Genomic DNA, 13,077 nt, shown 5'->3' with positions numbered 1-13,077 from the left:
GGGGAAGGGTTATCGCAATAAATGCTGTAAGGGCCTTCATTAATGGCTGATGTGCAGTGCAATAACTTTGCAGGATCTTTATCTGCTTATGTGGCTTGTCCTTCTCTTGCCACGTGTTTAGATGTTATTGGTTCTTAATGTCATGTTGAGCTCCAGCAACGTTGGGCTTTAGTATTAGAATTATGTATTGGGCCCTAAACGGTAGGCTATATCCTTTATGGGCTTACCCGTGTCAAAATCAATTGTACATTCTTGAAAATTTTCATATAACCTTAGAAAAAATTAACAACCATATATGGAAATCAATTTTTTTTTTCCAAATCAGTTGTACATTTGGTTGAATTTATTTGGATAATAAAAATCATTGGTAGCAAATCAGATAAAAAAAAAATTCAAAATTTAATTTAAATACTTAACTGGTTACAATCAATATAAGAATAAATAAAAATAAAAAAAACACATTAAAAAATGCAAACATTATGAGTAAGGAAACAATTATCTATAAATTAAGAAAATACTGAGACGCTCATATTTACGAATTTAGTATGCAAAATCTAGTGTATTTTTCTAGACATGTAATGATCATTAATAATAATTATGATTTTAATAATAAAAAATAAATAAAACATAATTTTTGATCAAGTTAAACGTAGATAAGTTATAAAAAAGCATACAAAATATATCTCTAAGACAAATTGGACATTTTCAAAAACTTTCACTTGTACATTTGGTTAAATTTATTTGGATAATAAAGCCATTGGTAAATAACTATTTTGGATAGAAATAATTAAGATATAAACATTTAAGACAATAATTAAGGTAATAGCAATAAAAACACATATAAAAAAGGGCTTACCTTGCAATTTTCATAAGAACCTTGGTGGGAAATTATAAAAATATAAACATTAAGAGTAAGGAAACAATTATTTATGAATTAGGAAAATACTGAGATACTCATATTTAGGTCTCATTTGGCATGCAACACTTTTAGTATGAAAGCTAAAAAGTTACTAAAAAAATTAAATAACCTATAATTTATACCAAAAAGTTAGATACTATTTTCTCTCTACCTTTTGCACATATTTTCGTAAAAAATTAAAAAGTCATTTCAAACATACTAATTTTTTTAACCTCATATTTTAGCTAAAAAGCTAAAAAATTACTAAAATATCTTATTCCCAAACGAAGCCTAAGGACAAAAGTCTCACTTATGCAAAATCTATTGTATTTTTCTAAACATGCCATGATCATTGATAATAATTATGTTTTTAAAAAAAGAACATAATAAAATTCAATAATTTATCAACAGAAAAAGATGAAACCCAAAATTATGAAGTTTACTATTTGTCACCTAGAGAGTCCAAACTGAAATTGAAATTTATGAACAAAACACGTTAAAAAAATAAAATAAAAATAAAATCACCAAACAACCATCACAACGGAGCAATAAATTTGAATATACACATATAAATTTGATGAAGGCAACTAAAGCAATAAAGGCAACTAAAGTAATACACACAATACCATTAGTTCAAGCTCGCTTTGCCATTTCAGAATTTTTGTTATCTACCTAAAAATTGATGAATAATATCATATTAAATAGATGATTTAGAAAAATACAAACGATTAAATATCAAATGTAGAGAACCCATTGCTTTAAAAAATGAAAAAAAAAAAAGGAAATCAAACAAAACTAATGATGTGAATTGAGAATTAAGGATGCATTTGGCAATAGGCTAAAATGTCAAAAACTTAAAAGCCACAAAATCAGTTGTCATGAGTTTAAAAATTAAAAAAAAAAAAAAGAAAAGAAAACACATTAGCATGTTTCACTCACTAAAAAAATAATTTTTTAAACACATTAATTAAATATATATATATATATATATAAAAAGAATCCAAATAACCACTTAGTAATCTTGTGATGGCCATCCAAACAAGGCATAGCATGATCCAAAGTGGTTGGAAACAATAGGGAAATGATTTGGACCCCTAAAAATGCCCCCCTAATCCCCCTAATTCCCAAAACGACGTCGTTTTGGGGAAATTTATTTATTTATTATTTTAATTTTTTTTAATTTTTTTTTTGCCTTGGTCTCAATTTTCGGGGGATTAGGGCTCCCCAAATTAGGGGGATGTAGCACGGCCCGAAAAAATAATAGCATGATCACATTCTAGATAATTTGATTTTCATTTTTAAATAAAAATAATAATAATAAAAATCAAATTGTGTAATTTTTATTGTCCAAAACAGGAAAATGAGGAACATTACTATGTTAACCAATTTCATCAACATAAAAAGATGAAACCCAAATTATAAAACTAAAATCAAAAAGTTGATAAAACCCACAAATTTTTAGCGAGAAATAGGATAGTTGATGAACAAAACCAAAAGGATAAAACCCAAATCATATTTTATAGTTTGAAAAGAGGGAAACCCATTTGAAGAGAGAGAAAGAGGGCATTTTGTAATTGGATTAGAGAGAAACACGTTTGAAAAGGGTATTTTCAATCATCAATGTAAAAGGAAGAAGAGGGCATTGGGATAGAGAGAGAAACCAAAAAAAATTATTGAATAAATGGGCATTTTCATAGTTTAGAGAGCGAAACTCATTTGAAGAGAGAGAAGGCATTTTCAATCAACGTGAAAGGATGAAACCCAAATCAAAAAGTTCATGAAACCCACAATTTTTTAGAGAGAAATAGGGTAATTGATAAACAAAACCAAAATAAATTCTCAATTGGTAAGTTAGAGAGAAACCCATTTTAACAGAGAGAGAGAGAGAGAGGGCATTTTCAATCACCCATTTACTAAATAATTTTCTAAAATAGTTAGAGAGAGATAGGGCATCATATTTTATAGTTTGAAAATAATTGGACTGTTAATGGCCTCGCAATAAACAAATAGGATTGACAAATAATAAAGATCAGAGAGAGTAAGAGAGAACTACCGTAGTTAAAGATCATAGAAGTGTCACCTACTAATATTGCAAAACCGAAACTTGAGAAAAGGGGAAGGAAAATAGAAATAAAGAAGGGTTGTTAGAATATGTAAAAAGAGCATGAATGTATGCATAACATGGAAAAGAGAGAGCGAAAAGTATTATATTTGAGGGGGAGAAGCAAAAACAAAGATTTCATCTTGATTCTTAAATTACTTGATAAGTATAATCAAAACCATTGAAATCATATGTATCCAACATATTTTGAGACATTTTCAAAAGCTCTTGTGCCATATTATATAGATTATATGGAATATTCAAGAAAGTGTTTTTTTGAGAGGAATAGAGAAAACACTTTGGGAGAGAGGGAAGCACTATCATTTTTGTGTTGAAAGAAGACTTAGTAGAGAAGCGGAATTTACTTTTAACACCCCGTCTTCTACACTCAACCAAATGAATCCGATGAGGATCAAAGAACTTAAGGAACCAACCATAGTTGGCAAAGACAAATCAAACTTCAATTTGTGTCTTGCGTATAACAGTAGGCAGTTGACACAAATATCAGGGCAGCATCGCTGGTTACAAAAATTTGCTCCCCAAAATCTGAATTTGGTATCAAAACTCTTTGGATTCATCTACACTAATCTTGAAAAAAGTGAACACGTATTTACATGTGATAAAATAGGTATAGAGACGTATATTGTTGCCATTTCTCCAACATTTATCATCGCATACAGAGATGGTTAATGTACAACATCAGAGGTATTGCCGAAGGCTTTCACCACTCATGGATTCCATTTCCTTGAGTATCTCTTGTGCAAGCGACTTGACAGGAGGCTCAACATCTTCCAGCAATTCACCAAGGAATGGGATGGTTTCAGCTAAGAACACCAAATATTCTTCTTTAAGATTTTCCACAAGGTACTTAACAATTCTCAGGCCTAGCATACGGGATCGAACCTTCTCGCTCCGAGTTTGCATCAAGACCTGCAATAACAAAAATAAATTCATAATTGAAAACAAATAAAAACCAAAGTCATTTGAAGCCCAAAACACATTGAGGACAAGTCTTTGGAAATACAGACAAAGGAGTAAGGGAACAAAATGATGAAATTTCGCACCAGCTATAAAATAGATAAAGACTTGTAAAGATCGAAACTAATACAAGCAAGAAGGTCAATGTCTGTTTGAAGAATGAGAAAGAAGAATCTGCGTGTATAAAGAGAGCTTGATGCTTCTGCGCACATAGTGGGGACACACACACAAAACACAGAGAGTCGAACATTAAAAGCAACAAAAAACACGAGGGTGGGTGGGAGCCCCACCTCCACATCCTCCTCCTACCAAGCAAAAAGCAACAAAAATAACAAACCCTACAATTGTTACCGTAACTCATATGCACCACTATGGTATCAAAGGATATTATTAACACAATCAAAACTTACGATTTGTATAAAACCCAATTTACCAAATATTGGGAAAATGTCGGAGGAAACTAGCAGGGAAGACTAGTTAAACAAGTTAGACAAAAATAGAGCACTGTATGGGGACACCCGTGGAATAAATGGGGGTGCTAGTTTGGCAGAAAGGCAGATAGGCAGGGGTGCTTATATTTTCATACTTCTGACTATTTTCAAAGCTTGTAAAATAACTTTGACCAAGCATTAACCTTGGAAAAAAATATCTGAAGGGCCACAGCTAGACATCATGAGGAAAGCTCAGGCAGTCCAGCATGTGCAAGTGTTCACATCTTTTTTTCCTTTTATGTGTGTGTGTGCATGAGTGTGTGCTCCAAGGCTACTTATTTTCCCAGTGGCGGAATGGTACTGGATGACGGAATTCTTTTGCAGGCCATAATGTCTTAACTGCTGGGTGAACTAAAGGATGAAAAACATCAATTGGTTCATAGGTTATCATCAACTTTAATATACAAAAGCTGAAGCTACGAAGCACTTACGCAATTTTTTTATTTTTATTTTTTGCACTAGGAGAAAGCAGCATTGTGCCTAGTTCGCCTCTCCTCATCCTACACACATGGGACCAGTACCGGTGATAACCTTCTTTTGCAGGCTATGATTTCCACGTGCTTATTGATCATAATAAACTTCAACTTGTCTGTTGGTTACTATCAGCCACAAAGGCATAAAAATGAACATTGGGGGACATGAACAGGATACCAATAGAAATCAAAATGAAGCACATAATGAATTGTACCTAACACACACACGCGCACACACACACACACACACACACACACATACACACACAGTATATCAAGGATTGCTACCACATGGAACATGATACAAATATAACTTAGAAATCAATATGGAGCACAGGATGGATTGTACATGACAATAATAGACTTCATAGAGAGATTTTAGTCCAAAACAAGTTTTTGCTTGTATTTTATAAGCACAGCTCATTATTTAAGTTTTAAACCCCCAAAGTTGAGGTCCACAGCTAAGAGCATTGACAACATGCAATGTGGTCAAGTCTGAAAAAATTCTACACTCACCTCGTGGTTCAGGGGCTTCCAGAGAAGGTCAGTGCCAGCTGTAACAGCCATTTGACCAACACACACAACCAACAAATCATCAACTTCCTTTATAGATGGTATACTTGTATATTCTTCCAAAGAAGCTGGCGGTTCTACGACTAGCTGCGAGACAATGGGTTTCAACAGGACCTGCAGAAACAAAATTAATTTCAATTATAAGGAAACAGCAGACGAGGGACATGAAGAAAGACATGTGAAGTTTTCATTTTTAGAGTAAAGGATTTTTTTGTGAATATGCTTTACTCCTTGTAGACTTCACTATTGAGTTAAATTTTGGGGTCGAGCCTTCCTGATATTCTTGAGTTTTTGTATACAAGCTGCGCCCCATTTGGCACTCGTTCTAATGTATGTTTTACTTACCAAAAGAATGCTGATCAAATGTTTTTTTTAAAAAAAATTGATTCATTAGTTCTAGCATCAATTCTAGAATGGCCCTTCCTTGAGTTGAACAAAAAGCCTCTGCAGTAGTTTTACATTATAACCAACAAGTGCAATACAGCTATGTCAACTTTAGTAAACATTGAAGAGGAAAACAACAAACGTTGGACTCCTTGCACACCATAGTGTGGGGTAACCAACAAATAGACCAAGGTGAAGCTGACTAAAATAACTGTGAGGCACATGAGCAGAGAAGCAATGAAAACTATGATTTAAGTAAGCAAATTTCCTGAGAAAATTAGAAAACATCTGAATATTGAAATTAATTAATCAAACTGAAGGCCAAACAAGAGAAGGCAGAACCGAAAATTGAAATTATCAGGCATGACAGTAGTTCAATAATATACTAAAAAACATCCATTAATCAGGAAATCACTCTTTGCTGAGTGTTATAGACACCATATGGTCAAAGCTGATTCATATATGTCAAGCACACAAGTTGCATACAAACAATTTAAAAATCAGTGTAAATGCTGCGCATATAGAAAGCATAAAAGGTGAAAAAGGTGTTTCACAAACCTCAAAATTTGATGAATCAAGAAACTTCAGGCTTCCAGTATCATAAAGAAAACATTTATGCAAGGATGACAAAACCAAACCCCGAAGATGCCATATGTCATATGTCAATGTACCATTTCCATCATTTTTATTACTTTTCACTTCCTGAAGTTTCGCCTTCTTCTTTCGTGGCAGAGCAATTTTGGCATCTTCACCACCAGTCAGGTGCCGTATACAACCATCAAGCAAGTACTTGAAGTAAGGAACAAACAACGATCTGTACTTGGAAAACAACAATATCAGCAGCCAGAAAGTGTAAAGATATATTCTACACAATTTTAATTAACTGAAAAAAGCCTAAATGCTCCTTATAACCAAAGAAAATAGTTGAAAAGGAACCATAAGCATGTTCTTAAAAAATAAAGTCCTAAAAATAAAGATATAATACAGCTTGGCTACCATAAATCTACTGTCAATTTGTATGTATACACGTATATTCCTCTCCAGTAAGCTCTCCTCATCCAACAGTGAGAACATTCTAGAATATAAATCACAAAAATACTGAGACAGCCTCTTGACTCAAAACCCAATCCCTCAAACAAAGCAAATGGAAACCAAGGTCATAGAGATCAGGTCTAAATTAGCTATCCAGGGACAATTTATGAAATTGTCAGCTGAAGCACGGACACTTCTAAAAAGGTGACGTATCCGTGTCGTGTCCGTGTCGGACACCGACACTCGTTGGACACTCTTAAGACACGTGTCCGACACTCTTCAAAACGTGTTTTTTAAAGACCCAGACACTCTTTGGACATTTGGAGGACACACATGTCAATCGCTTAAACACACGTGTCTATCGATTAGACATATGTGAAACTAATTATAAATTTGAACAAAATAACTTAAGATACAATAATAAAACAAAAACCACATAAATTTATAGGAATTAGTGTTATATTGCATTTTTTATTATCTTTGAATGACATATTCATATATATAACATATAATAAATATATAAAATTATATATTTCATGCGTGTCCCCTACGTGTCGTGTCCTGTATTTTTTGAAAATTAACGTGTCGGCGTGTCTATGTCGTATTCGTGTCGTGTCACGTGTACGTGTCCGTGCTTCTTAGTATGCAATCCAGTCATCCAAATACAATGATTAGAACAATAAAATTACACATACACAACAAAACATAAAGGGCCCATTTGGTTCGGTTTTGAAATCAATTTTGAAAGATTAGTTGTTTAAAAGAGTTTCCAAATTTTGAAAATTTGTTTATTAGTATATTTTGAAAAAAGTTTTGTAGTTAGAGTTCTATAGTTTGGGATGATTTGTGATTTTTTAGTAGTTGAATAGATGGGTGTGAGAGAAAAAGTGATTAATTGATGTTTAAGATGTGAGAGAATGAGAGAGAAGAGAGAAAAAATGATTGATTGATGTGTAAGATTTGAAAGGAGAGAGGAGATAGAAAAAGTTATTGAAAGAAATTTACAGAAAATTGTAAACCAAACAAATTTTGGGTTTTGAGCTCTCAAAAATTGGTTTCAAAACTAAACCAAACAAGGCCTTTTGGTATTTTTTTTCCTCTCTTTTCTTTCTTTCTTTAGCAAGCCTAAACATCTAGATTACAATTGATAACAGGGTTGAGGAGCAAATGGATGGTGAGGAAAAGAGTTGGGCGAAAGTACAAAGAAAACATAAGAAAACCTACTAAAAATAGGAATTTAATCAATGAAACTGAATAAAATAAATAAATTAACTTTCCAGATTCCTGAAAGCGATATTCTGCATTTGTGATCAAGTATGGACAAGGACGATCAAATTATTGCTTGGTCGTCGTCATTGTCTAAAGGGAAGAACAAATAAAATTATACGTAAGTCAATATAAAAGTTTAGGTATGTATTTCAATTTGTTGTTCAAGGCTATCTATTTATTAGGGGAGCTTTGCTAGGATGTTCAGCAACATATACCATTATAATGGGTCTCAATAGATCAAAAGGTTAATATCACATCTTTGGCAAATTAAGCACAATTGAAAAAGGTGCTCGCCTTTTAGTGCCTTGAGTCTAGCGCAACTCAAGCGCCTCGGCTACGCTACATTGAAATTGAATTGCCTCAAGGTTGTTGAGGCCCCTCAGATGTGCCTTGGTGCACCTCTGGCCTAGGCAATTAGGACAATGAATGTAAAGGCAACAAAGCACCAAATCTTCTTGGTGGGGGGTGGGGGTGACAATTAAACAAATATATTACACCTACTTCTGCAGTTCACATTTCTAATTAAGCAACATATATATGCTCATTTATGAAGTCAACACTTGAACCCAACGGGTACTAGGTTCCACAGTAGGTGAGATGTGTGGCTGTTCCCAAACTCTGTACCACAAGGTTTAGTTATCTACTAAAATTCATCATTATTATACACTAGAAGCACCAGGAAAAAAAGAACACTCAAAATACACAAAGGGAATTATTGACTCACCGATGGCTTTCAGCAAGCTTATTTACCAAGCCATAGAAAGTAATTGCCCTATCAACACTTGTGCTTCCCACACTTTCACTTTCATCCACATTTGACTCAGCCCACTCAATACACCTAATGAAAAGAGGCTTGAACATTGTCTCAGTAAGTTTCATGGTAAGAAAGATCATTGTGTTGATAACACTTTTCTCAACAATGTCAATGCTCCTAATTGAAACAGGATGTTGACGGCGAAGATCAAGTGCTAGTAAACACAAGTCGAAAATTTTTGCATGATAAGCAGCAATTGATGATCTATCTATTGTTCGGACCAAGTTCCCTAACATTTCAAAAGCAATTGACAAACTTGAATCCCCATATTCGGTAGCCTTGGAGTATATACTCAGCAGTGGTGGAAGCAAAAGTCGAACCTGGTAAGCAAAACACGGGTCAGTAGAAAGATGAGGCTGACAATTACTTAATGCAACCACAGTGCCAAACCAAATATAACCATCAAGTTTGATAGAGCAACTTACAGGGACTTTCTCAGTGATAAGCTTTCGAACAACATCAGCTTTAAATTTTAATTTTGGATCTGATCCAGAAGCATACTTGGGATGCAACACTACGAGTTTTAGAATATCTCCAAGATACGGGTTTAAAAAACCACCAAGCTTGTCAACAACTGCCTCCAATGCAAAAAGAACAGACATGTAGACAGATTCCTTAGAATCTGTTAATGGAATAGATGCATTATCCTCGCCAGATGTAGTTATTGCAGAAACAGATGAGAAAACATTAGACCTCCTCAGCACATTCTCCATGATAGAAGGAAGCTCAGGAAGGGCTCTTGGCCCTAGCACATTGATCAAAGCCCCAGTTGTCCGAAGGCAACAGGAAGAGACAGCCAAGTTATTTGACTGGATATTTTTCGTCACTGATGCAAGGCACATGTTGAAGATAGAATAATTAGAAGAAAACTTGTACGCCAAAACTTCCAGTGCTGAAACTGCTGCCACTTTCAACGAAGTATTAGAATCATCAACAGAGTCATCAACTAATGTCAGAATTTCTGAACACATCTTCTTAAATGACTCCACAGCACTCCCATCCAGATGAAGCCAAGAACTTGTAGACTTTGAAGTCAATCCCCTTCTCTCATGCTTCGGTTTCATCGTCCCAGAGTCTCTCACAGTTTCAGATAGAAGCCCGAGAGCCTGCTTGCATGAAAGGCATTGATTTATTTGTTCCAAGATGACAATTCCAAACCATTAAGCAGACAACAAGATAATTATGAAACCAAAAAAAAAAAACTAAATTAATATATATATATATATATATAAACTAAAGCCACATATTCATTTGGTATGAGATAGCCATGGATCCAAATTTTGTTTCCATTAGCTAGGAAATGGAAACATTTGGGCAGCACCGATACTTCAAAACAAGTGCCGTATTCGTATCGAACACACAGACACACGCAGGCACTTTGGGGACATGTATGGGTGATACCACATAGCGTGTTCCTTTATTTAATTAATTTATTTTCAGGGGACACGCAGGGAACACTTCGGGGACACACTAGGGACATGCCAAGTTGACTTCTCACCCATTTTATTTAGTACTTTTGATGAATGTTGAATGTTTATTATTTTTTTCTTAGATTTAAATATTTAATAGATCATCCATAAAAAAATATATAAACTATAAGTGTTAATTTAAAAGTACTTTTTTAAATAAAAAAAATAGAATTATAGTTAGTTTTTGTTATAATATTGATTGTTTGTGGATGTAATATTAATCTAGATAGTAAATAAAAGCATATAACATATTTTATTGCCGTGTCTCCGCCATGTCCATATCCCCTTTTTTTTTTAAATCATCGTGTCCCATGTCCACGTCCATAGCCGTGTCTATGCTTCTTAGTATTCGGGAAACGTTTCGGAAATGAAAAAAAAAAATTGAAAATGCTTGAAAACAAAAACTAATAAAACCCATATAAATGTTAATAATTGAATATGCTGAGATCTAGAATATTGGAAGCTCACACCCAAAAGGTTTAAAGGAATAGCTGGGGAAACAAATTGCCATTGTAAAAAATAATAAGAACGAGAAATGCAAAAAATTCTAGCAGTAGGAATATTGGTGGGGGGAGGTACTTTGCGATAACAGAGAAAGAGAATACATGACTTAAACATGTTTTTCTATCCTCTCTTCTCTCTAGTTTCTCAGATTTTCAGAACTTTCCTTTAAACTCAAATTTTGATTTTGACAAAGAGAGGCAAGTAGAAATAAGCAATGTTAAATATTCTTAATATGTCACCAAACAATTCATTGTTTCGATATGTTTCGTAGTGTTTCAGTGCATTTCAATGTTTTTCAGTAGAAGCATTGGAATTTCAGTGTCACTAATGTTTCATTTCAGTTCTTACGAAACGGAAACATTTCAATGGAAAATAAACGAAATTTTGTTCCTTGGAAGAAACATCTGTTTCCCATTGGGAAGTTAAAGTTTTATTTTAACTGTTCTAAAGCCTGAGGTACATTAACTGGCTGACCATAAAAGAATCCATAGGAATTGGGAGTAATGGCTATATCGAGTTCCAGCCAAGGAAATCTCTAATTGAATATTCTTGCACATATCAGCTCTCAGTCCAACCTTGCCACGAACAACAGTGCTATGAAATGCCACTAAACGTTAAAAATAATTCTTTTTATTGTCCCTCAAACACAAAATGATTCATGATAGTAAATAATGTATTACTTACTTTTCTCCTCACACTTCTGTTTGCATGTCTCAGCAACTTAATCATCCCTTGGAAGTATGACGAGGGCATGAGCCCCTTTGTAATATTCTTCAGGACAGTGTGCATATGATCCTTTAGTTCTTTCCTGATGACAGCAGGAAAACTTAATTGCTTTCTTCTTGAGTCGACCAGTTGTAAATGAGAAACAACCTGCTCCATAAGTTCTTCAAGTGTTCTCTGTAAAGGTAATCAAAGCTTGTCAGAAAAATATGTTTGAATAAAGTAACTATGTTTCAATTGGATTGTCCAGAAACTGTTTTCATGTTCTTAATTATAATCTTCTTGTTAGATAATATCCAAGTTATGCCCGTCACAGTACTGTCAAGTAATACCCTATCTCTTAAAATTAAAATCAAAGAAAAGATTGCCCACAATGTTCTTCAGGCAGTGCCTGATTTGTATGGATCAATTTATGTAATAATGCAACATAAATAGGAGCAGCAGTGGGAATCTGTATATTTTCCTCTGCTTTTCTCTTTTTATTATTTTGGAGACAGTGGGAAATGGGGGGTGCAACTTTTGCTGTGATTTTGTTGCACAGAAAAGTTGCACCCCCCATGTATTTGTAATAATTTTTGGTCTTTTACACTGAGGCCTCGTTTGGGAACCCTCATTTTTAGCCAAAAAGTCAAAAAGTTACTAAATTAGCCAAAAAGCCAACAACTCATACCAAAAAGTCAAAGATTCTCTTTTCTCTCTACTTTTTGCACATCTTTTCGTAAAAAGCCAAAAAGTCATCCCAAACATACTAGTTTTTTTTAGCTCATATTTTAGCCAAATAGCCAAAAAGTTATTAAATTAGCCTGTTCCCAAACGAGGCCTGAATTGTAATCTCCCCTATTATTTTCCCATATGACTTGGGGGCCAAGGCCCAGATGATGCTATATTCAGGCCTGCAGATTCATCAGCAGACCATAACTCACCAAGGAATGAAACAGATTCAATATAATTTATACAAACCTGAATGTTATCTGATTCTTCACCAGAATCAAGCTTGAATGCAATTTCAGGATCTTGCAGTTTGTCTGAAATGAACTGCATAGCAACTAGCAGTTCCATAAACAGTTCCTCACCCCAAGTACCAATGTCTATTTGCTGAAGCAGCTTAACAAGGGAAGGAAGCCATATCGTGCATGAATATTGGTCTAATATTTGCTTTGCAAATAACAATTCCCATTCCGTACGAGTAAGAGAAGTTAAGTGATCCCAAGAGGGTAGACTACTATCAGGGCAAGACAATCTTTTCCTTGAAACCAACGAATGGAAAAGGAGAACCAGTAGCGAACCCAAGCTACCACTCTCTCCTAGAGTCCTGAAAAGAAAGCTTGTCAATCCAAGTGAAAACTAAAAACTCAACAGAATAAAGAA

The 13,077-nt window shown here is 34.2% G+C and overlaps 1 protein-coding gene across 1 annotated transcript in view; it reads right to left on the bottom strand.

The window, feature by feature from the left end:
* Nucleotides 1-3,441: 3,441 nt before the first annotated feature.
* Nucleotides 3,442-13,077, bottom strand: part of LOC114307304 (ARM repeat superfamily protein) — a 32,221-nt gene continuing 22,585 nt past the window's right edge. The window contains exons 33-39 of the mRNA XM_082878949.1: nt 12,670-13,021; nt 11,671-11,886; nt 9,439-10,119; nt 8,924-9,333; nt 6,457-6,712; nt 5,458-5,628; nt 3,442-3,929 (exon numbers count right to left, since the gene is read on the bottom strand). Of these exons, the coding sequence (XP_082735075.1) occupies nt 3,699-3,929; nt 5,458-5,628; nt 6,457-6,712; nt 8,924-9,333; nt 9,439-10,119; nt 11,671-11,886; nt 12,670-13,021 (2,317 nt within the window). The 3' untranslated portion in view covers nt 3,442-3,698. The remainder of the gene's footprint in view (nt 3,930-5,457; nt 5,629-6,456; nt 6,713-8,923; nt 9,334-9,438; nt 10,120-11,670; nt 11,887-12,669; nt 13,022-13,077) is intronic.

Source organism: Camellia sinensis, chromosome 1 (assembly GCF_055761805.1).
Source record: "Camellia sinensis isolate YWXY chromosome 1, ASM5576180v1, whole genome shotgun sequence".
Classification (NCBI taxonomy): Eukaryota; Viridiplantae; Streptophyta; class Magnoliopsida; order Ericales; family Theaceae; genus Camellia; species Camellia sinensis.
Note: the sequence above shows the minus strand (reverse complement) of the source record. Positions and strands in the feature narration are given on the sequence as shown.